This window comes from Sphaerodactylus townsendi, linkage group LG12, assembly GCF_021028975.2.
Source record: "Sphaerodactylus townsendi isolate TG3544 linkage group LG12, MPM_Stown_v2.3, whole genome shotgun sequence".
Lineage (NCBI taxonomy): Eukaryota > Metazoa > Chordata > Lepidosauria > Squamata > Sphaerodactylidae > Sphaerodactylus > Sphaerodactylus townsendi.
In genome coordinates this window covers 32,288,794-32,313,750 of record NC_059436.1, presented here as the reverse complement: position 1 = coordinate 32,313,750, position 24,957 = coordinate 32,288,794, and the positions used below count along the sequence as shown (strand labels likewise).

At 44.3% G+C, this 24,957-nt stretch overlaps 1 protein-coding gene across 9 annotated transcripts in view; it reads left to right on the top strand.

Moving 5' to 3' along the window:
• Positions 1 to 24,957, top strand: part of DENND1A (DENN domain containing 1A) — a 275,137-nt gene that overhangs the window by 174,766 nt on the left and 75,414 nt on the right. For all 9 annotated transcript variants that reach the window (XM_048513362.1, XM_048513361.1, XM_048513358.1 and 6 more), the window contains 3 exons: positions 4 to 104; positions 10,041 to 10,086; positions 21,632 to 21,733. In XM_048513362.1, coding sequence (XP_048369319.1) covers positions 4 to 104; positions 10,041 to 10,086; positions 21,632 to 21,733 — 249 coding nt within the window. The remainder of the gene's footprint in view (positions 1 to 3; positions 105 to 10,040; positions 10,087 to 21,631; positions 21,734 to 24,957) is intronic.

Sequence of the window (24,957 nt, the reverse complement as noted above, 5' to 3'; positions counted from 1 at the left end):
TAGTTAACTGCCTGTATCCATGGGTCTGCAGCTATGCTTTACCCAATGTTCTGGCAACATGTTTACATTCCAGTTCTGCCTCCGCACCTCTTGGACTACTGCTGGTAAGGTTGGATGTCCCCTTTTCTTTCCTTTTTTTTTAAAAAGTTGCACCACTTTGGATGTGAAGGATTTCAGCTATTTTTAAATAATGCGGCATTTCAACTCTGTCAAAGAAGTTCATGTTTATGTGTGACTGCTGACTGAGAGATATCGCATGGTCCAGTTTAAGATTACATGCCTTTCAAATTACTCGAGCCTATCTTCTTATGGAATATTTTCACAAAATAATTTAATCATATATAGTAACTCCTTCCTTCCTTGCTTCCGTCCATCCGCAGTAAGGCAAATGCTTTGTTTTGACGTTCTGCCTTCAGGTTGGAAGGATGCTTTGCTGTTTTCCCCCTGCCTCTATTGTGACTTCCATTGTGCCAACTCACAGAACAGTGCTGCCGTAAATGCAATTCAGAGGTTTTTACAGCTGGCAGGGCCCCCCCTCCCTTTTTTAATCTTGCCTCATCTTATAGCATCCCTTTGCCAAAGTGACAGTTCCCTTAAAGTTTGAGTGTCCTGCAGTCCTGCCCTCTTCAAATGCTGGAGTGACCCTTGCAGATCCAATTGGCCATGATCCAATTGGCCATGATCCAATTGGCCATGCTGGCACGGGCTGATGGGAATTGTAGTCCATGAACATCTGGAGTGCCATAGGTTCACCGCTACTGGTGTAGAGGCTGAGGAGCAGCAGTGGCATAGTGGTTAAGAGCAGGTGCATTCCAATCTGGAGGAACCGGGTTTGATTCCCTGCTCTGCTGCCTGAGCTGTGGAGGCTTATCTGAGGAATTCAGATTAGCCTGTGCACTTCAGCACACTCCAGCTGGGTGACCTTGGGCTAGTCACAGTTCTTTGGAGCTCTCTCAGCCCCACCTACCTCACAGGGTGTTTGTTGTGAGAGGGAAAGGGAAAGGGAAAGGAGATTGTGGGCCCCTTTGAGTCTCCTACAGGGGATATTAATCCAAACTCTCTCCTCCTCCTTCTTCTTCTTAAGTCTCTATTGATGATATGCTTGAGCTTGATGAGGCATGCCTATGTGTGTAGCTTAAAAATAGATGCACTGGATGCATGAATGTTATTTAGATTTGGGTGGGGAGAGTTTTAACTGCTTCTTCCTGCACTATTTTTTTCATTAGAAATTTGCTACTCTGAGCTAGTATTAGCCTGCATATGAAATAATTTTTTACATGCCTTTCTTCATAATGAACAAGTGTGGGGTAACTTGCATCAGGAAAATTGTCCCTGGGGGACTATTGGCCAGGCTGTACCATGACCAATATGCCTTCCTGGCAAGATGGACGGTCATGGAATGCCTACGTGTAACGTTCACTGAGTAATAAAATTCCATGATGTGCAAGAAGAGAGATCAAAGGTCGACTTACTAGGGTGACCTTCACTGAAAGAGCAGCATTCATTTATTCCAATAACTGTGACTCCAGGCTCATGCTTCAAGTGAAGAACACACCATTATCACTGCAGTGATCTCAAGATGTTGAATTTTTGTGTCACCCTGGAGGCAAACAGATCTGTTGTGGCAGAAGCTTGTACAGACCAGAGCCTGATTCAGCAAATGCACTTTGACCTGACTGCTTACAGTATTTTCTGTATCATCGTGTACATCATATGAATATGCACATCATGCCTCTGATACCTCTAGTCTATAAAAGCTTGTACTATGCTAAATATGTTAATCTTTTAGGTGCCGGAGGTGCTTTTCTTACCTCATTGCAAAGGCAACCATTCCACGCAAACAAAGTCAGAGCATCATCAGGAAACTTTCCATGAATAAATGCGCCTCCCTTGGCACCAAAGGAGAGGAGTTCACATTGCAACGTGCATTTATTGTCTTGCCATTGGCTTTGCATGCAGTGTATATGAGGATGCGGTTTATAGGGCTGTTTCTTTTCCCAACATGTAAGAAGGGTGGACAAGTACCTAAATAAACGTTTCATTGTGCCGGTGTATTAATTGCAGTGGGGCGGGTGAGTTCTGGGTTCCTATAAATAACCCCCTCCTTTTTTTCTTCTTCAAAGTGGCTACTGCAGAGTTACCACTCTGAATCTGGCCGCAGTGCTCTGCTGCGATCGTTGCCATTGTGGTGCTTTTGGGGATGGCCGTGGTGATGGGAAGTTGCTGGCTGGCGCTCGCTGCTTCAGGCTTCTAAGAGAAAATGACTTGCAGCAAAATGCAATTACAGCGGGGAAAAGTAGCTATTTTCCCCCCTTTGATTACAGTATCCTGTTGGCAAAAATATTGGTTAGTTACATACATTTACTCAGCGGAGAATAAATAATGGTTTCTCACTCCCCTCCCCTCTGCCTGCATTATTCAACATACAAAGCTTCTAGCTTTGGCAGCCACTGAAATTTACCAATAAACACCTGCCACATTTTTAAGAATAGCTTTTGAACTGCAGTTCCCCTCGCTTCCATTGGCAACCCCCCTGCAATTTGCCAGCTAGTCCCATGCTGCTCCCATTTCTCTCATTCCTAGTTAGTTTTGTGCTGGCCCTTGTTAATTTTTCTTGAGGGAACTAAGCAATAGCATGTGCACGTGTGTGTGCACGTTCAGGGATAGGGGTCCTTGCAAAGGAAGAGGCGTGCAGGGGCCTGCAGAATACTTGGTCCTCCTGGAGGTTAGCATCCAATCTGAACCTCCACCCCACTCTCCGTATTTCAGGAGAGAATCTGTCTTGCCTTTGGGGATTAGAATGGAAGAAATTGAGTTCAAGTCCCCCTCACCCAGGAAGTTCACTTGATCTTTGGGCCAGTTCTGGTCTCTCTCAGCTTAACTTGCCTCTCTGGAATTCAAGAAAATAGAAAGGAAGGGAGAGAACTGTATATGGTGTCTTAAGATCTTTGAAAGATGGGTAGGATAAACATGCAACGTAAATTGTTGAACAAATCATGTCGTGGAACACCACGCAGTGATAGGATCACATGACTCATCCCTTGACTGAGTTCAAACACTTATTTGGGTGGAGCCAGTCTGCACGTATCGGAGGAAAGCCATGGTCCTGTTTCCTCTGCCAAGCAGGCAGCCTCATGTTTGATGTGGGTGCTCATTAAATTGTACTGGAAGCTTCCTCAAGCTTTGGAAAGGCAGGGAGTAAATGTTTGAAATCAACATGGCTCTACATTTCTCAGCTAAAAGTGTGTGTGTGCGTGCGTGCGTGCGTGCGTGCGTGTTGGGGGGTGTGTGATCAGGCAGATCGGGTGTTTGTATGATACACCCACATTACATTTGGCACTGTCTGCAGGAGGGGTACAATTGCTTCTCCGTGATGTGAAACCGTTTGACACCCGTGTGAGTATCTGAGTCAGGCTGGGGATGTTGAACTCTGAATGGTGAATTATTAAACCTCATTTTTGGAAGAGGGATGCGTGGCTATTTCCTACGGTAGACTGGAGTGCTTGGTGGCGGATAGATGGCATGCATTTTAGGGAACTGGGTGTGCGGCCGTCGGCTTTCTGATGTATTCTGCTCCAGTTCCCACTGCAGTTGTGTCAAGCCACTTTTAAAAACAAAGTAGTGAGCCTTGCCTCAAGACCTGCTGCAGGAACTGTAGCAACAAATTGCAGTTCCTGGTCTTGTTCCCATTGTTCCTGACCATGCTCTTAAGACCACATTCAGGCGCCTGTCTGTCTTGTTGGATGCAGCAATGTCTAATGTGCAAAGGACCCGAGAAGAAGACCCAGTAGGGGGCTGTCAAATGGCTAGCTAGCGAGGGCTGAAGCTCGTAACCTCTCTGTCTTTTGGTGGCACCTCTTGTCTGTCCACTGATATTCTCAGGTCCAATATCCTGTTTCTTGTTGGAAGTTAATAGCAGAGATTCCAGCTAGCAAAATAGCAGCATGCTGTTTTTCCCTCTTGCATATTCTAAATGTACTTCCTAATAAACATTTACCTCTCAATCAGTTAGCTGCTTCTCTGTGTGGTAAACTCCAACATGTGTAACACGCATTTAGTTGCCATGTGCTGGCGTTTATGTCCTCTAAGCAGACATGATTGTGGGTGGTCATTTGACTTCTTTACCAAATACTGGTTTTTAAGACCAATTTTTGATTTAATCCAAAGAAGGGAAAAAAATCACAGGAATCTGCGTTTCGTCTAATTGTTTTTAAGCTAGAAGAAGACCCAGCTCCTGTTGAAATAGAAATTTCCCCCCTCAAGGATATACGGCCATCTAAGCCAAGTGTTACCTTAAAGTTCAGTGGCTTCTGTCATTGGCTACAAATGCCCCCCATCTGACAAACGTCTTTATTATCTGGCATGTGATTGAAAGAGAGAGAAGGCTGCCAGCAGAAAAAGGAAGAAAAATTTGTTCAAGTTTCTCTGAAGTAAAGGCCTAGCAGAGCTGACTAGCATTCTTAGTTAAGTAGCCAGATGCTGAAACGTGTAAATTTTGAGGTGGCTTGTTCCTCTATAGATGATTTAAATGTTAAGTACATCCCTATGTTGAGAAGACGTCGGATCTTAAAAAAACTATTATCTCCTGGTGAAATGAAGCCTTCATTTTACTTGCTGTGCAGGAAGGGCTGGTTCCCAGTCATTTACACGGCCAGCAGGTGCCCTTTCTCTGCATAATAGACTGTGTGCCTGTAATTAACACACGGAGGGAGGCTGCCAGTGCCAGCGTCTTCCTTCAGGTGTTCTCTGCCAGAAGTTGTCAGGACAGCAGAGTGTTCTGCACAGGGGCTTTGACTCGGAGTTTGAAAGATTAAGTCTGTGCTAACTTCCCCAATGAAGGACTAAGCATATGGCCCCCACGTTTGGGCGTGCAGGTGGGCCCAAGGGGAGCACAGAGTCAAGAGCCCTGCAAGGCACTTCTGGCTTAGAGAGGCTTCCCAGAGCCTGTGACACAGCAGGAGCGGGGGAAGTGAATTAGCTGAACGGGCAAGCTGGAGTACGGCTGGAAGAACCCTATATTTATCAGTAAGAATCTAATTGCACTTTTACAATCACAACAAATGATTACCATAACCTGATGTGAACTTTAATTAGAGCAGTAATCGTACACTATAGTTGTCTTGAATAAATCGAGTTAGCGCTAATTTGCGTGCCGTAAATATGTTGTTTTAAAAATAGGTTTGTCTATTTTTGATGCCGTGTGAACTTTGAAGAGGGGCTTACGGCCGCAGGACCATGTATACCACTTCCTCTCTGACCTCATCTCCTGCTTCTTACTGGGTACTGTAAAGGGGCTGCGGGTGTGTGTGTGTGTGTTTTCTGAGACTAGATCTTCATTTCTGGCTGCCTGTCAGTTGAGCTTTCGTTTTTAATTTCTGGTTGGGTTGTTTCCTTGCCGTTGTGACTTTAGAAAGAAAAGATGGAAAGCAAAAGCAGTTGGTAGTTGAAAATTTAGGAGATTAAGAGATTTTCAGAAAGACTTTTCATTCCTTCACCTCTTCAGGTTTTTAAAATGCAGAAGGCATTTGTTGGTTGGTTAATTTGTTAAAAGAGGCAAGTCCATTATCTTCGTAGCCCTCAGAATTCCCAGTTCCTAACATTTTACAGTTTCCCCCGTGTATCTCTGACATGCTTGTCCCTGGTTCTTGCTAGCCAGGGGCAAGCAGTGGCATAGTGGTTAAGCGCAGGTGCATTCTAATCTGGAGGAATTGGGTTTGATTCCCTGCTCTGCTGCTTTAGTTGTGGGGGCTTTTCTGGGGAATTCAGATTAGCCTGTGTACTTCAACACATGCCAGATGGGTGACCTTGGGCTAGTCACAGCTTTTCAGAGCTCTCTCAGCCCCACCCACCTCACAGGGTGTTTGTTGTGAGGGGGGAAGGGAAAGGAGATTGTAAGCTCCTACAAGAGAGAAAGACGGGATATTAATCCAAACTACTACTACTACTACTACTACTACTACTACTACTACTACTACTACTACTACTACTACTACTACTACTACTACTACTACTACTCTCCTCCTTCTTGTTCTTCTCCTTCTTGTCCTCCTCCTCCTCCTCCTCCTCCTCCTCCTTCTTCTTCTTCTTCTTCTTCTTCTTCTACTCTCCTTTATTCATCATTTTGCCTTCACATATAACATGTGAAATAGCATTATCGTTTGCCCATCAAGTTTGATGTCTCCTTTGACCAGCAGCAGATCTCTAGCCTTCTTAGGCAGAGAAAGACTTTCCCTGGCACTTGCTTCCTCAGCTCCTTCTAACTGGAGATGGTGGGAAATGAACATGGAGACTTTCTACTGCACCACATCCCCTCCTCTACTTATGAGAAGTGACGCCTGTTTACAGCTATTAATGCCAGATGCAGGAAGCATTTAGAGCATGTCCATGTCCGGAGCCGGACTGGTAAGGCAGTTCTGATGGTACTGCATTCTGACAGTGGAAAAGCACGATTAAGTGTGGGTGTGTGTCATTACAGCAATCTCAGCCCTCTCTTGCTTGCCCCAACCCCAACATCCATTTGGGTGCCTGTAGGTCTCCGTTTCTGTCTATAACGTTGTTTAAAGCCATTTGTACCAGCCGTCATCCAAACTTCCTGTGTCAGTGAATACTTCTGTTGGTTAATTATGTGTTGCGCGAGAAGTATTTCCTCTTATCCTGTCTGGCAGGATAGGCAGGAAGGAGAGAAGCATTTAAATACTTCTGCTGTTTCCAGCCAGTTGCTCTCTGTTGGGCTAGAAGTTTTGTCTTTCTATAAGAAACTGCACCACGATCTTCCTCAGTATCATGTGGGTAATCAATTGCAGTGCACGAGATGTCAGAAAAATTCTACGTCTGGTTTTATATCTGATGGTTCGTATATATTCCAGCCCTCATCGGGTACATGTGAATGCATGTGCGAATATTCAGGCAATTCCAAGGTTCAGAAGCCCTGAGTTATTCAGCCGGAGAAATAAATTGTTGCAGTTAACGTTCCTCATCTTCTTTAGCCCTCTAAGCATGTTTTGCAACATGATGCCTTTGATGGAGGAGATCTGACGTTGCAATTAAATATTTCATGGTCTTACTACATCTCTTGATTAATTGAGGAAAACTAACAGGTCAACACAAAGCAGCTAATTAAGTTTTACAGATCCCGTTCCTCTCTGTGCCTTGTGACAGGCTGTTTTTCTGGACACCAAAAGCAAATGCCCGGTTTTCTGGAGCACTGATCTCTTTCTGCTCTTTTTCATTATGCTCGCCGAGGTTCACGAGATGAGACATTTGCAGTCTTGAGACTTCCTGCCGGGGTTTAGACATCGTATTCTTGACATTGAAGCTGTCGTGCTGCTGAACCTACTTAATTAGAAACACATTTTACTCTACGTCAGATGCTGCAGGAAGCCCAGAGATGTGTGTGTCTAAACAAATGTGTTGTAGTTCTGAGTTTAAAACTGGGGGCATGGCTCTTTTCCCTTGGAAGGTGGTGTATTTTGAGGAAGATATTGCTATGATGGGAAAGGCAAACTAAACTGTCCTAGAGTGCTTGATGATGGAGAGATGGCTTTTTTGTTTTCTTTAATGTGTTCCTGATTTCTCACCATTCCCTGTAGGCCATTGCAAAGGAACTGGGGTTTTGAAACTCCCAGAAGCAGCAACTTTTCTACATGTAGGACTTCTTAATTTTTGGTAACAAATAAAAGGAAATTGTGTCAGGAGATTTCCAGTGAAGGGCCTTGGCAGTAGAGCAAATTGCAAAGGAAGCTAGCATGCAGACCTTGTTGATTAAGCAACTTGTATTGAAATATAGGGGAGATCCTATACCTGTGCCATCTGTTTTTCCAGCTTGTGCACTTTTCCTATTATCCATTTTGTCAAAAAATGTTTCTATTATCAGAGATAACTGCTACAGGGTTGGGATATTGGAAGTGGTCTCAAAAGCACTTCCATTCTGTTTCTTTATTATAAGGCTTGCATGGGATACCTTATTCTAAGTCCTGCACTTAACAGTTTGCCTGTATAAACTTGTTGAAAAGAAAAGGGGTAAACCATGCTGCCTACCTCTGCCCCACCTACCTCAAAGGGTGTTTGTTGTGAGGAGGGAAGGGAAGGAGATTGTAAGCCCCTTTGAGTCTCCTTACAAGAGAGAAAGGAGGGATATAAATCCAAACTCCTCCTCCTCCACCTCCTCCTCCTCCTCCTCCTCCTCTTCTTCTTCTTCTACTACTACTACTACTACTACTACTACTACTACTACTACTACTACTACTACTACTACTACTACTACTACTACTACTACCTAAGGCAATCTGAGCAACTTTGAAAAAACACTTGGGTTTTTGTAAGACAATGCAGTAAGCCACTGGATTTTGCCTGCCTGCTGGTTGAGCTGCATAATGTCCTATTACTTTGATATTTTGTGTTTTCACTTTGAATATCCAGGTTTTCCACTTGAAAGGATCTCTGATAGTCAGTGCCAGGCAAGACCTTTCTCTGCCTTAGACTTATAGAGTTGTTGCAAGTCAGAGAAAACAACATGGGACAATATTTCTGACTCTGTATCCGGCAACTTTGTATATTTGCATGTGTATTCATTAAGGGTGATGAATGTCAGTCTCTGATCTTTGTTAGTGACCAGAATGCCTAGATGCTGGGGTCAAAAACTGAATCCAGACATGAAAGAAATTAAGGCTGATGTTCTGGATTGGGCTGTATATCACCCTCTGGATCCTGAATGGTTCTTACTCTAATAGATACTCTGAAGAGTTTGAGAGTTTTGTTTAAGAGAGTGTCTTGTCCTGCTGGAAAATTTGGCTTATGTTTTCAGTATGTATGTTTTTCCCCCAGCTGCATTTAGTTGAGAAGTTGTCTCCCCTTTTAGACTTGGCCTTGCAACATGGATGCCTTCTTAACTGTAGCTTTGACATGGGACAACTATACTGTACATTTTGTGGGGCTGCATTGTAAGACAATCTGGAAACCTCACTTTATGCTGAATATAGGTTATTATCTTCTTACTGGAGCAAATAGGTTTCATCTTGTCACTCCTTTTTTAAAACAGCTTCACTGGTTACATGCATGTTTGTAGGTTTAATTCCCAATACTGTTCCTTATATTTAAAAACCCTGCATGATCTTGGTCCCACATATTTAAAGGACCATCTCTCCTGATATGAACCTGGGCACTCATGTAGCTCCTCCTAGCAGTATTCTGCTGCCAAAGGGCATTAGAATTTGCTGCTTCTTTTTGGGGAGCATTTTTCCTGTGATCCTGAGTAGTTGAGGAGACTGCCTGTCTTTGCAAGCTCTGCAAAGCAGTACTGCTTAGGTAGCCTTTTGAAGGAGGCTGAAGTTTTTACTTGACCCGGGGGATTGACTTTTTACTTGAGGTGGTTGCAAATTTATGGTCTGGCTGGTCATTTTAAAAAAATTTGATCCTATCCTGTACTTACTTTGGCAGGGATGTAGTTTTGTTAGCCTGGGAAGGGGCAAGGCTTCTTCTAAACAGCATAACAAGTAAATGGGAAAAGACTTTGCTTGAGAGGACTGAAGAACTGCTGTTGGAGTAGAGACCACCGAGAATGATGAACTAGAGCTGTGGTGGCGAACCTATGATGTTCATGGACTACAATTCCCATCAGCTCCTGCCAGCATGGCCAATTGGCCATAAACATCTGGAGTGCCATAGGTTCGCCACCACTGAACTAGAGTCTGGCTGTATATGAGGCAACTACATGTGTTCACACACTGTAAAAATGTCTTGAGTTCATGGGTGCTGGCATGAGATTTCCAAGAGGGCAAATAACCAATCCCCTGTTGGAAATTCCAGGTTTGGTAGCTGTCTTGCCAGTGCCATTTCCGCCAGCTATTTTTCTTCTTTGATTTCCAAACCACTGAGGAACATGAACATGTTCTGTTTCTATTGTTTGAGGTCAGGTGACATGTGCTTCAGAAGAAGGATATTTGTCTTGACCACTGTCCAAGGATATCTTTCCCTCCATCAATTACCCACATACAACTTTTTGTTGTAGCTCTTTTAACACAACTCTTTCTGTTTCTTTTCAGTGCTCCAATGCCCTACCTCATAGGAATACATCTAAGCCTGATGGAGGTAAGTGTCTTCTAACCTTCCTGTATTCATGTGTAGATTGTCTCTCCTGTAAAGTGTCTTCTGCAAGGACTTACTTTGGAAGACTCCCTTATATGGAGTGCTTGAGGATGGCTGCACGGTGCTTTGGTCTCCATCACTTCCATGTTTCCAGGAAGTGAAGAAGCCCCAACCCCCTCTTGGATTTTATTACCAATGTGTGTGTTAAGTGCTACCAAGTCACTTCTGACTCATGCCGATCCTATGAATCAGTGTCCTCCAAGGCATCCTATCATTAACGGCCTTGCTTAGACTTTGCAAACTGAGACCTGTGGTTTTCTTTATGGATTCAACCCACCTCATATGGGTCTTCCTTTTTCCTGTTGGCCACTGTGAAAGTCATGGGGCTGTCCCAGAATATTCTGATAACCACTCACAGGATTGATTTGACCTTACGTGGGGAGAAAATGCATGACTTTATAATGGAGAAATGTTCCACTCTCAGCATCACAGACACTCAAACCCTCACCAGGGAATAGGGGGCTGGTCAGGATGGTCCATGAAGCTGATGGATCTGGAGGTTTCTTGGTATGCTGGGGATTTTTTTCTGGACAGCAAATCTGGCATTTCTATCAACCTGTGAAATCTGGGGACGACCCAGATTATTATTTTATTTATTATTTATTAAATTTATATCCCACCCCACCCGACTGGAACTGTGCTCAGGGCAGCATGCAAACATTTTAAAACATTTTTACAATACATAAAAATCACTACCAGTATTTAAAAAGCAAGATGGCAACAGTTACACTGTTACACAGTGTGTAATAGACTTCCCTCTGTGATAAACCTCTGAAGATGCCAGCCACAGATGCAGGCAAAACGTTAGGAACAAGATCCACCAGGCCACAGCCACACAGCCCGGAAAACCCATCACAACCAAAAAGATGGCAACAGTTTAGCCTAAGACAACTCAAGCAACCCAGCTTGAGCATAAACACTCATTAAACTGTTCAAGCATGAGCTGAATCCAGGGGACCATGCAAAATAAAAACATGTTCTAGGAAGTCCAGCAGATGCCACTGGGGATACGTGAGTGGCCTCCACCGAATCTACTCTCCATCATGCAGGTCTTGTGGAATCGCTTAAGATTCCGCAGGGCCCTGGTGTCAGCCGACAGAGAGTTCCACCAGGCTGGAGCCAGTACCAAAAAAGCCCTGGCTTCAGTCAAGACTCATGGCCCTGGGACCAGGGACTACCAGGAGGCTTTTATCGGAGGATTGGAGCATCCTCTGTGGGCAGTATGGGGTAATGCAGGTTTGCGGATATGATGGTCCCAGGCTGTGCAAGTCCTTAACGGTTGTAACCAAAACCTTGAACCTGATTTGGAGTTCCACTGGCAACCAGCGCATCTGCTGAAGCACTGGTGTTATTGGCTCTCTCTCCGATGTACTGCTGAGGAGTCTGGCAGCTGCATTTTGGATCAGTGTTAGTTTCCGAGTCACTGTTAAGGGCAGGTCTGCATAGAGCGAGTTGCAGTAATCTAGTTTGGAGGTGACCGTTGCATGGATCACTGTGGCTAGTCAGGGTGGGATAAGTAGGGGGCTAGCTGCCTAATCTGTTGAAGATGGTAAAAGGCGATCTTCACTGTATTGGTGACCTAGGCCTCCATGGAAAGGGGGGACTTCAGAGTCACACCCAGGCTTTTAACAGACACAGCTGAATATAAAGCTGCATAATCTAATCTCAGCAGCTGAAAACCCTCTACCAGACTGCCCTGACCCACCCACAGGACCTCCATCTTGTCTTGAATGAAGTTAGCCTTAATCTACTCTTTTCCAACCAACCAGCCACGACCTCCAGACACTGTGCCAAAACTTCTGGCGTGGCAGCTGGCTAGCCATCCATCAACTGAACAAGCTGAGTGTCATTAGCATATTGGTGACAGCTCAGCCCAAAGCTCTAAACAACCTGCGCCAGGGACCACGTATAGATGTTAAACAACATTGAGGAGAGGATGGTCCCTTGTGGCACACCACAGACAAGTAAATGCCTCCAGGACATCCTCACACCTCGTGTCACTTGCTGTCCCTGGTCCTGAAGAAACTAGGCAAACCTTTTAAAGGCTATATCTTGAATCCCAGCATCAGCAAGGCAATAGGTCAGTGATAGCGAACCTTTTCGAGACCAATTACCCAAATTGCAACCCAAAACCCACTTATTTATCACAAAGTGCCAACATGACAATTTAACCTGAATACTTAGGTTTTAGTTGAGAAAAAACGGTTGGCTCCGAGGCATGCGTTACTCGGGAGTGAGCTTGGTGGAAGTTGGTGGCTTTGCTTTGAAGCAACCATGCAACTCTTCCAACGGGTGAATCACGATCCTAGGAGGGTTTACTCAGAAGCAAGCCCCATTGCCAGCAACCGAGCTTTCTCCCAGATAAAGGATTGAGCTTTTGTTCTTCGCATTAAAATCAGTGGGGTTTAACAGCTCTTAACAGGGTTACCTACGCTGCTTCCCCAAAACTAGGTCTTAGGTTTAATGCTAACAGTCAAGCCCAGTGGCCCAGGCCAGTCTAGATTTGTGTGTGGGGTTAGGGGCGACTCTGCTTGCGTGTGCCCACAGAGAGGGCTCTGAGTGCCACCTCTGACACCCGTGCCATAGGTTCTCCACCTCTGCAATAGGTCAAAAGATTGTAATTAGCCATGTCAAATGCTACAGTGAGATCTAATAACAGCAGCAGGGCTGACCTGCTTCAGTCAAGTTGCATCCGGAGCTGCCATGGATGACACCAGTTCCACTGCCTATGAAGATGTGGCCGAGTCCACATGGGTGTTGAAGTCACCCAAGACAACAAGCCTAGGACGTCTCAAGACCCACTCAGAGATGACTTCAAGCAGTTTCAGCAGGCTGTCTGCTGGCACTCTAGGTAGCTGGTACATCAGCTGGATAGCCAAACTCTCCATGATATTCCACACTGGGCCACATGTTCAGTGCCAGAGATCATTGGCATGGAGAGAGCTCTGAAAGAGAAAATCTCTTGGATATGCATCGCACCACCCCCACCCCAACCCTTTGTCCAAGTAATGGAGGACTGGTAGGGCAAGATCTTTCAAGATGACTGTTTGGCCCTCTCTAATCCAGGTCTTGGTCACACATGCCAGGTCCTCATTTTATGCTACAAAATAGTTTTGTGGCGTCTTGGTGTTGTTATTTATGGGCCTGGCATTGCACAATAACAGTGTCAGAGTAGGGTACAATTTCTTAGACCCACCACCATCGTGTCTCAGAATGGCATGAAGTTCAGAAGGGGGTTGAGCCTGACTGTATCTCAACCATCTTCTCTCATTCGGCCTTCTCCCACTGTCTAGGATTTGGGGTTAAACAATGGTGTGGCTGTGGCTGATTTAAAGAGCAGAAGATGTCATCTCCCTTTGTTAACTTGCATGAGATAGCTAAAACGACAAGCTTTTAACATGAATTAAAAAGACATCATAAAACAATAACTGGAAAACGGCCCATTCACAAAGGAAAGGTTTAACATGAACATAGATCAGGTGCCATCAGACTGTTCTCTAAGCCACATTTTGTTTTTCTTAGAATTTTTTAAAGCACATGATGCACTGTCCCCTTTCCTTCCATGGAACCTGAAACTTCAGAGGTGCGACAGGGAGGTCAAGCTAAGGTCCATCTAGCCCAGTATATTGCCATCAGTAGTGGTCAGATATAGTAGTAAGGAAATGCCAACCAGGAGAGTGGGAAGGTAGCTACCATCGATTTGTCATCTGGAAAAAGAGAGATAGAAACTTGTAAACATGCTTGTAAACATGGGAAGTTCATAGTTATCATGGCTGGAGACATTGGGCTGGCTCTTGGGGATTTGCCAGATGATACTGGTGCTTCCCTACTCTCAATATCTGCTGATTTCTCTCCACTCTTGTGATTTATCTGCATCCTAGCTGTTCTAGCAGTGATATTGTAATGATCTTTCTTTTATTCTGGTCTCTGGGTTTTATGCTTAGACTTAGTATTGTTCTTGCAGTGTTTATCTTTTAACAGTTGGTTGATATTTACATTTCGATTTTTTTAAATGTTTGAGTGACGGCAGCCGCTTCAGAATGGAAAAGTGCTTAATGGTATCAGATGTACGTAGAATTGGGTTTAATTTCCAGAATTATTTAGGGCTGATAAAGAAGCAGCTTATTAATGCAAACCGACAAAGAATCTTTGAGGGTTAAAATATCAAACACATCCGTAGGTTGTTGCATGTAATTTGGTCTGACTGGAAGGCTCTCCGGTGAGATAAAGTAATCCCTATTTTTGGTCAGAGGGCCTGTTTCTGATTTACAAGCCCTCAAAAAGACGGAATCTATGGACTTTGCGCCACCCTTTATTCTCCGGGGCTTCTCTCATCACCTAGTCAGTCATTCTGTATGAGAATCACATTTAAGCCATCCATAAAGCGACTTCAAAGGAGGAGGAGTGTTGGTAAGCTGCTGTGTAGGCAAGGTTGGGTTCCATTGCATAAATAATAGAATGCCCTTTGTGGCACAAATTGAATTCATATTAGGGAATAATAAGTGTTTAGCGCTGATAAATAGCTGAGAGATAAGATAAATCTGCCCCACTCAAACTGGATTGCCTGCTTGCAGTTCGTTGACCAAAGCTTGAATCCCTTCTGGTACATGGCTGAGACGAGGTATCAGTTACTTGGTGGTAAGGGGAACAAGAGGCAAGACCATCTACTTTCATAAATTATTTACAGTTGTATCTTGCCATCCCTTGAAGGGGCAGCATCTGTGGACCTCCCGCCATCTAGTTTTTTCTTGTAATTATACCTACTTAGCTTCAGACATGGCACTCCTTCAAGTACCTTCACACCATCTCTGAGCCGGCTGGCTTCCAGCTGAAAGTAAGCACAGGTGGTTCAGTGTCAGTGTCCTGGAGCACAACCGTTGTCATGTTTGGATGCTTGTTCCCCCACCCCAGAAAATACTGAGGCTCATACTTTGGAGAGGAAGGGTCTTCCATCATTTTGAAGTAGGCCATGAAAACACCCCTTCAGTATCCCTTTGTAGTCAAGAGTTCAGCTGTTCTTAAAGATTATGATAGGGTGAGAGGAGATGTTGGCTTTGAAAGCATATCCTGTTAAACAAACGGGGTGTGTGTGTCCCCCTGCCTTACATCCTGGAGAACCTCTGCCCGTTAAAGGATAAAATACAGAATTAGATGCCCAATAGTCCTTTGTGTGTACATGAGCAAAAATTGGCATAATTGTGTTTTTGCTTGCAGTTCAAGCTTTTATTTCATTTCATTTAAACCCTGCTATTTGTTCCCCATTGGGAACCCACAGCAGCTTACATTGGTTTTCTCTTCCCTCATTTTATCATCCAACAGTTTTGTGAGGTGGATTAGGCAGAATGTTTGTGAGTGGACAAAGGTCACCTAGCAAGCTTACATATCAGTGGGGATTTAAACCTGGGCCTTCCATATTCTAGTCCGACACTCTGGCCCCTACATCACACTGGCATCTCCCAGTCAATTTCTCAAGTAGACATTTCTTGATGCTTCGAAGAGTTTTTGCCAGTTTACCTACAGGACTGTATAGACTACAGGACTGTATAGACTGACTGTACACCTTGGCTTCAGACATTTTTTAAAGTGCCCTGTATACCTTAAGCCATATTTTTAGATATTTGCCATGACTAATGCAATGGGATAATCATTATAATGTCAGAAAGGGAACATATAGGTTAATATGTCATGATATTATTTGGCAGTTCGGCAACCGAAGAGATCTTGAGTTCTTTCTGCTATTGTGTTGAACTTTTCAGTGTAAGTGAAGTTTGTTGGTCTTTACAGCTAGCAGCAGCTGCCAATGATAAGCAGTTTGGGCATCACCTGTGTAGGATCAGGCCTTTTGCACATCAAGGTTACTTGGCTGGCGGAAGAGGGGAAGATGCACAGGAGGGGGTCATAGGCCACCTGCTGGGTGTGGATCAAAGGGTTCAGGGGTCGGAGGGCATTCTGAGCTTAACCGCCTTGGTCTGTTGAGTAGCTATTTCAGATTGTAAATCTAAAGTGAGTTTCATTAAGTCCTCCTTGCTGCTGCGTTTGGGACATGAAATAATAAAACACTATATCCGCTGCTTCCCCCTTCCTGGCCGCCAGATTGATATGTCGGGTTGCAATGTCCTGAGGTTAATAGGCTGCAAATACTAACCGTCTTGCAAAGAAGCCCAAACTGTGTGGAAACATGCATTCTGCTTTCTGAGTGTGTCACGGAAAGACCCAAGGACAGCAATCTGAACCATACAACTAATAAAACGGAAATTTAAAAAGGTTCATTATATTGAGCATAACACAGTGACAAACTGAGCGACGGGTGGAAGCAGCCACCCCACACATACAAAATAACGCAAATCAGTCCAAAGCCTGGGAAACGTTTTTAATTTTTACAGTCATTTTATAGAATATTGCTGTTTGTGGGGGTGGGGTGGGGGGTGTTTGGCTCCCCACCTTACTGATGCTGATGAGGATGCATAGAAAGATTTCTGAAACTGATCTTACCAGATGGACAAGCTCCTGTTGGGAGTGAATGACCCTAATCTTGTCCCAGCCCATTTAAAACTTTATAGGAAATGACCATCATCTTGGCTTGTGCTTGGAGACAAAATGGCAGTCAATTAGCCCCGCTGTTTAGGGCTAATAGCATCTGGGGGTAGGTTACAACTGTCTTTTAAGCTGCACATTAGGGAAACTTCTTGGGGACATCGGGGAAATGGAAAGGTTAAATGAAAGAGTGCCTTTGCTCCAATCAGTGAGCGGTAATTTGTGATTATCGTGCACTGTTTCATACTTTTTTGTACCAAAATGTCTACAGTGAGGTTTTGTCAACAGGCATATTTATTTAAATGAGGGAATTCAGTTGTCCCATTCAGTGATATCCTTGTGGGGCTCCAAAGGGTGGCTAAAGTGCTTCCTCTAAATGGGAAGAGTGTTTTCTCTGTATGCCTAGCATCAGCATCTCCACTAAAGTGGGTGTGCAGCTCTGACCAAATATCCATTGGTGTCAGTGTAGCAATTGCAGCCAGATCCAAACAAGTAGCGCTGTCGATGGGACTTGGACCACTTTGGTTTAGAGCAAATACTATTTTTCATCTGGCTGGAGAGGGAATCACTCCAGTGATAACGATTAATACTGAGTAGGAATAAAGACACACACACACACACACCCCAAGCAGTGGATCACCAGACTGCAAGTGGCTGAATTGCTGACACAGATGTAGTGGAGCTTGTTTGCAGGCAGCTAGAATTGCAAAAAAAGAAGTCAGCCATAAATAGCAACTCATATACTTTATGACAGATGTGTTTGCTTATGATGATGTGTGGGATTTTTACTAATAGGAGGGGAAGAAACCTCATTTCCATTAACTCTTTGCTGCTATTGCTCTGCAATATCCCATTTTTGAGCGGTATGTATGAGTGAGAGAGTATCCTCATGAAATTTCATGAAAGAAATCCTAAGCTGCTGTTCGTGAACAGGGCAAAATGCAGCCCCTGCTGATTGTTTGGGGGCACTGTGCTTAGGACTCCCTGCTGGCATGTGTTCAAAAAGCTGAAGGATTTCCACAAGCCAAGGGGCTATTTGAAAGTGTTTTTTTCCCCCTCAAGGAGAAACTCCTTGATGGTGTATTCCTTATTCATCCATGACTATGGGCAGCCGGAAAGAATAGATTTAAGATACTTGTTGAACTGAGCTTGCTACAACATGCTGCTTCTCTTAAATATGGCACAGGAAGATGTTAAGGGTATGCCACAGTATTTTTATGGGGTCAGGGCAGCTTCCAAAATATCCAATAAACACAGTAAAACTATACATTGAAATCATCCAACTCAACCAACAGATGGTGACTACAACTTTCTAACTAAAATTCTACCCTAAAGCATACGAATGTCAAAAAAGGAGCGAAGAAAGGTGGGACCAAGATGGAAAAAAGATGGGCAAGGGGGCTGCCTCTTTTTCCAGTCTGCCAGATGTTACAATTATGGGCACACTCCATCTTCTTCCACCAATATATCAGTGCCAGGACTCAATGGACCTTCTACTTTACATGCAAAAGATTAGAGGTTCAGTTACTTGCATTTTCAGCTATCAAGAACTGGGAATGATTTTCCTCTATGGTAAACCCTGGACAGCTGCTGCCAGGCAGATGGGTATTTGGATTAGATGGGCCAACAGTCTGATTCAGTATAGGACATTTTCTTATTAGGAGGCAGTGGCGTAGCACCAAGGGGGAAGGACAGGGCGCAATGCACTGGGGGGCGCCATGTTGGGGGCGTTCCAGGGCATGGCAGGGGTACAGGATGCAGGCATACCGTGGGCTCAGTTCCCCCTCGCTCCGCCCCTGTTAGGAGGGGTGCTGACTGTCACAGAGCGCATGCTTTGCATCTTCAGCTAAAGGATACTAGATTAGCAGGACTGGGAAACGCTTTTCCTTTTCTGAAACCCAAGCCTGATTCCTGTTCAAGGTAGCTTTGTGTATTCAAGATACAAAGGAGTACGTCCTGTTCAGAGCTAATCACTGGAAAACAGCCAAGAACAGACAGTTCTGAGGTAGAAGGACCAATGACATGAGTCAGGATAAGTCAGCTAATGGACCACGTCTTAATGGGTGTTTCATTCCGTGGGTCCCAGCGTCAGTCCCTAGCATTTCCCATTAAAGTAATCCTGGCATACGTCAAATTGTCATTGCTGGCTTAATCTTCCTTGGCATCCCATTGCCTGTAATCCAAAACTCTTCTAGCATTGGTAGTGTGTTGCATCTGAAATTACTGTGGAGACAGTGTTGGGGTGTCCACTGTGGATTTTGAATCCAGTGGCACCTTTGAGATCGACAAAGGTTTATTTTTGGTGCATGCACACAAAAGCTCGTATCAAGAATCGAACTTCGTTGGTCTTAAAGATGCCACTGGACTCAAAAACCTCTTTCTGACGCTTCAGACCAATACAGCTACTCACCGGAATCCATCCACAGTGAATTTTGTGGGAGCAAGGGCTTTCTCTAGACAGTATGCCTGGGCCTCTTTCCTGACTAGTCCGCTGAGCCCTTTTGACCAACTTCTGGCTTCAGTTAAAGCTTTACCTGAAGACCTTTTGTTAGGCCTGTTGAGTCTTCTGGGTGTAACTGAGATTCCTTTTTTTTTTTAATTTTCAGAGGCAGGAAGGAGCCGGTCAGTTGCTCTGCTGCTTCCTGGCTCCCCAAAGAAGCAAGGCTCCTGAGCTCTGCTTCAGGTCTATCAGATACGTGCTGAACAAATGACCTTTTGGTTCCTGGAGTTGTGGAGGGGAGGGTCCTTTCCGTTTCTCAAAGGCTGCTGCTTTGATTGCGAGGGAAGAATCACTCCTTTCAGTTTAGACATTTTTATGTGAAAAACCTTTAACCTCCCAACCCTTCTGGTTAGCAAGTGTCTCATCGTTGCTTGAAAACTGTCTGCCGTCTGATGACATGAAAGTTGTGGTTTGTGAAACAACTTAGGATCTTAGCAATGTTTGTAATGTCACTACTTGGTTTGTTCCCGAGGCCCTTTCTCGGGGAAAAAAAAGGGACTTGGAAAAAGGGTTTGTGGTTTCCAGTGATTGGTCTTTGCACAGATGAAAACAGATTCCATGCAGGCCGTAATACAAGTTGGCATCTGGAGGAACTGTAATTTTATTTGCTATGGAGTGAAAATCTCTAACGTTATACTTGTGTGGCATGTTGAGTTGTCTTCTTGCACTTGTAATCACCTGGGGTTAGCCACAGTCCAGCCTGACTTGAGGAACCTTTGCAGCTCCATGCTGCTTCCAGTAGACACAGATTCCTTTTAGCTTTCTTCTCTGAATGGGAGCATCAAGCCTAGGGGTGTGGGGGTAGGAGGAGCCAGCCGTTACTTCCCAGGTATATCTGGCAGAACCTGGAAGACACGAAGCTTCTCTTGCAAAGAAAATGCTGAAAATGTCCTGTGTATTAGGAAGGTATGATGTGATAGTTTGAGGAAGCTGGTAGGAGGAAGGGAAGGGACTTGATTTCATCTTCACTTTTGGCAGAAGCTGAATAAAAACTCAGATATTATACGGAGGCCAGGACACATGAGGCTTGTGAATAAGTTTTTCATGCTAATCTCATCTTCTTATTGACACTGATCATGTCTGAACTGGCAGTGCCTCATCAGGAAAGAGATCTTGGAGTGATCGATAGCTCCGTAAAAACATTGACTCGCTGTATAGTAGTAGTGGTAAAAAAGGTACATTGTGTGCCTTTATCAGGAACCAGCCTGACCATTATGGGTCATCTTATGAAGTCTTGCTTTGGATTCCCCTGTCTTCTGAGATTAGGTGGGTGGCAACCTGGGAGGGGGCCTTTTCAGGTATGGCACCAAAGCTCTGGAAAGCTCTCCCTGGGTAGATTCATCTGTCTATGGCAGGGGTGTCCAACTCTGGCGCCCCAGGTGTTCATGGACTACGATTCCCATCAGCCCCTGCCAACATGGCCAATTGGCTGGCAGGGACTGATGGGATTCATAGTCCATGAACATCTGGGGTGCCAGAGTTGGACATCCCTGGTCTATGGCCATGTTCCTCCAATGGTTGAAGATTTTGGGATTCCGGCCTAAACGATCCCTTCTTGCTAACCTGCGTTGTACATTTTGTGTGCATTTTAATCCTTTTTAACTCTGTGCAATTCTTTTTATGATGTATGTTTGGGAGGGGATTGATTTTAATCATTTTTAATATAATTTTTATATTGTATGTTTTAAATGGATGGCCTCCTTGGCAGTCCTTGTAAGGGCAGAAAGGCGGGAGATAAATTTTGTAAATAAATAAAAGAACTGAAAATAAAAAAGCTGGTGTAATATCTTTGTGTGGCCAACCTAGAATACTATATGTTGTTCTGGTTCTCAAATCTCAAAAAACATATTGCAGAGTTAAAAATGCAGAAAGAAGCAAGTGCAAAATGGGGGAGGGGTTAGACTGCTTTCCCTATGAAGAAAGCATAAAGGAGTTTTTACATTAAAAAAACCAGAGGGGGGGGGGGCTTGTAAAGGTTTAAATAATTACCATAGGCATGAACTGAAGAAAGTGGATAAGGAAAAGTTTTTTGAGCTTCCGTAATACAAGAATGGAGAGTGATCCAGTAAAATGGATTGGCAGTCCATTGAAGACAGTCAAAAAGGACTTCATGCAGTGTGTAATAAATTTATGAATTATGCTGCCACAACATGTGGGAATAATTGCTAGCATAAAACACTTTAAAAGATTATTAGACAAATTCATAGAGGATGGGTCCATCGGTAGGTATTAGATGTAGTGGTCAAGTGGAACTTCTGGGTTCAGATGTTTTCGCCAAGTGCCAGATTCTGGAGACCAACAGCAGGAATAGTCTTTTCACCCAATTGCTGGGCTCCCTGAGATTATCTGGTAAACCACTGTAGGAATGAGGATGCTGGACTAGTGGACCATTGGTCTGATCTAGCAAGCCTGTACTTGTGTTCTCATGTTTTCTTCGAATTCCATTGTTTTTAGAAAGTTAGAAACATGGCAGTAGAAGATGTTGTCATCCTTAATGTTGATACCAACACACTGGAAACCCCTTTTGATGATCTGCAAAGCCTTCCAAATGACGTGGTGAGTATAACTGGTTTGGATCTTGTGCTGGTGGCCTAGTGGTTTAGAATGTGATTCCTGAAATCTTTTTCTTCCCCAACCTTAGACTGAAAAACATGGAGAAGACTCTAAAAATCTGGGTCCTCCCTGTCTGATTTCTCAGAACTTGGCACTAAGCACTTTTTCTCTTATTTGTATTTTCTCTTGTTGGGGGCAAGCCGCTGGTGTTTCTCCATGGGAAGCATAGATGCCATTGTTCCTCCTTCATTCTGGGTGAAAGGAAGTGCCAGAGAATTTTCAGGGGCACAATAACAACTGCCCAGTTGATTCCATAATAGAGGTTTTCTGTGAAGAAGTAATCCTTAGTAGACTGGAGTGGACGTTTATCTATACGTTTTACTATACCTGATGATTGGCACAACTCAAAGCCTTCGTGTGCCTCATTTTGCCAGTTCTTATGAGGCAGATTATTAGTAATGATTTCCATCAGAAGGATCAAGGAAGGAGGAGTACCTTGCTGAGGACAGCAAGTTTTGGGCTAAACTTTCAAGCTGGGGGCTTTTAATTCATGCCCTTAGTCGCTTATGGTTGTATTAAAATGCCTGATCATTCTGATCCTTTTATTCTTAGAGCATCCCATTCTGTGGATTGATGTAACTTGCCTCAAAGGCCATCCACTGAATTTCAATGGCTGAGTTGTGACTTGAACCTGCTTTTCCTGGATCCAAGCCCAGTTTTGTAGTCTCTAGTTGATTCTGAGTCTAGATTGGATGAACTATAGAAAGTGAGAGGTCTGTGACTCAGTAGCTTCTTGGTAGCTTTTGAAGCATGGCGTGTTTCAGTACAGAGGTGTAGCTGGGCCAGAGTGCGCCCAGTGAGCACTCTGTATTTTCCACACACACTCCTCTGCGACGCTCTGCCCCCCCTTACCGTAGTGCAGGCTGGAGAAGCGGCCTGTTCCCTTCAGACTGAAAACAGCCTGGTGGGAACTACACTTCCCATGAGACCCTGGGGCTCTCAAGGTCTCCTGGGAAGTGTAGTTCCCACCAGGCCATTTTCAGCCTGAAGGGAACAGGCCACTTCTCCAGACTCCACTGTTTCACAAAGGTAAGTGGGGGGGCCCGGGGGTGGGTGGGAGGGGCAATTTTCCACTTCCCCAGGCGTGCGCCTTGTGAAACGCACACACCCCGGTCCCCTGGTAGCTCCGCTTGTGTTTCAGTACAACAAAATTAACTTTCATTTTTCCCGCCTTCTTGTGTGTAGTGAATGACCAGCTGATTGGTGTGTCTCTCATTCTCTACAGAACATATTTGTAAAAGAGATGGAATTTCATGTGGAAGGGCTGGATTCAGGGAGTCCCAGGCCCCATGCATAGGGATATGATTTGTCAACTATCGAGTGTAATATCTGATTTTATGGGCTTTCATTAAAGGGGCCATTGTGAGCAGGCAGAGGAACATCAGAAGAGACCTTGCCAAATAAACCCCAAACTGAAAGCCTTGGAATGTCATAAATTTTAAGAGATTTCCTTCCGTTTGTTATTTCCTTTTATAACGAAAAAGAGCTGCATTTTGCTAGTTAAAGCTTCTTGATTCAGTTTTCTGCTTAAAGGCTACATTTTTTTTATTTTGAAGGATGTTTTGTAGTGTCACAGAGGAAGTGCTGCCAGCAAATTCAATTAACTAGCCTGGCAAACAAAAAAATGTTGCATGGTTTAGCCCCCTCCCCCTTCCAAACTGTTTCGTAAACACAGCTGGGTTTAATATTGTCTGTAACAAAACTTTAACTAGCATCGTCTTGCTTTTAGCAATTAATGTTTCCTGATGTATCCTTTCCCCCCTTTATATTACTTTGGTACCTGGATAATAAAGCTTTCTCCTCTGCTTAAGATGGTTCCCCATTATGCCACAGACCATTACAGAGCAGCCCCCTTGCTTGCTGAATTTGTATCAGGTTTGTATCATGCTTCATGCATTTGGAACCCTGTATGGATCGTATGTTTCTGGCCGTGCAAATATGTTTCAAGTTGATCCATTGTACTTTCTTCCCCTGTGGAACCAATGGGGGTGGGTGGGTTATATTTATTCCATTTAGGTATAGATATATATTTATGCCGCCTTTCCAGGAATCTTGCACAAGGTAGTCCACAAAATAAAAAGAATAAATACAAAACATTAAGATTCATCATTAAAAAAAACCCAGCCAGGCATAAAAACATAGACTGTGGCCAGAGCAATTGGAAGGAATGGCCGTAATTGTATATCAGCCGAAACAGATTAAAGACACTAAATGCCTCAGAGGAGATCTGGGCCTCCAACTGCAGACCAGGATCCATCAATACCCCCCCAACCTATGAACCTGTTCTTTCAGGGGGGATGCAGCTAACTCAGGAATGCAGCTACCTCAGGACAGGCCAACTCATCAGGGGAATGCAGCTTTGTCATTGACCTGCAGCACCTCAGCCTTGTCTGGATTGAACTTCAGTTTATTGACCCTCATCCATCACATAACTGTCTCCAGGTACATTCTAGTACCCCCTAAGACCACACCCATGGCCAGTCTCATCCCACTTGGAAGCTGCCTGTTTATTCAGAAATAAATCTGTCTTGTCCTCAAGGCAGTTTGCAAATAAGTCTGCAGAAAGACATCACTAAAACATTACAAATGTATACAGCCAGTAAAAGAACTCACTACCCATCCAAAAGGTCAGAAACAGTTGATCTGTAAACACCTCATGAAAAAGGACTGTTGCTGACCCCGTGGAAAGCTGTAGATGTGGGTGCTTTCTTCATTACCGGGAATTCAGATATAGGAGCAGCAGTGGCGTAGGAGGTTAAGAGCAGGTGTACTCTAATCTTGAGGAACTGGGTTTCATTCCCCGCCCTGTTGCCTGAGCTGTGGAGGCTTATCTGGGGAATTCAGATTAGCCTGTGCACTCCAACACACGCCAGCTGGGTGACCTTGGGCTAGTCACAGTTCTTCTGAGCTTTCTCAGCCCCACCTACCTCACAGGGTGTTTGTTGTGAGGGGGGAAGGGAAAGGAGCTTGTAAGCCCCTTTGAGTCTTCTATAGGAGAGAAAGAGGGGATATGAATCTCTTCAGAATCTCTTTATTAGCTTCTGTGGTTTAAATAAAGGCAGGGGCACTTTAATTTGAGGAGTCCCTTCTCGTCCTCTAGGCCACGTAGAGGATGCTGGGTAGGGCTTCCATGCTCATTGTTAAGATCTCTTGATCAGTGGCATGTG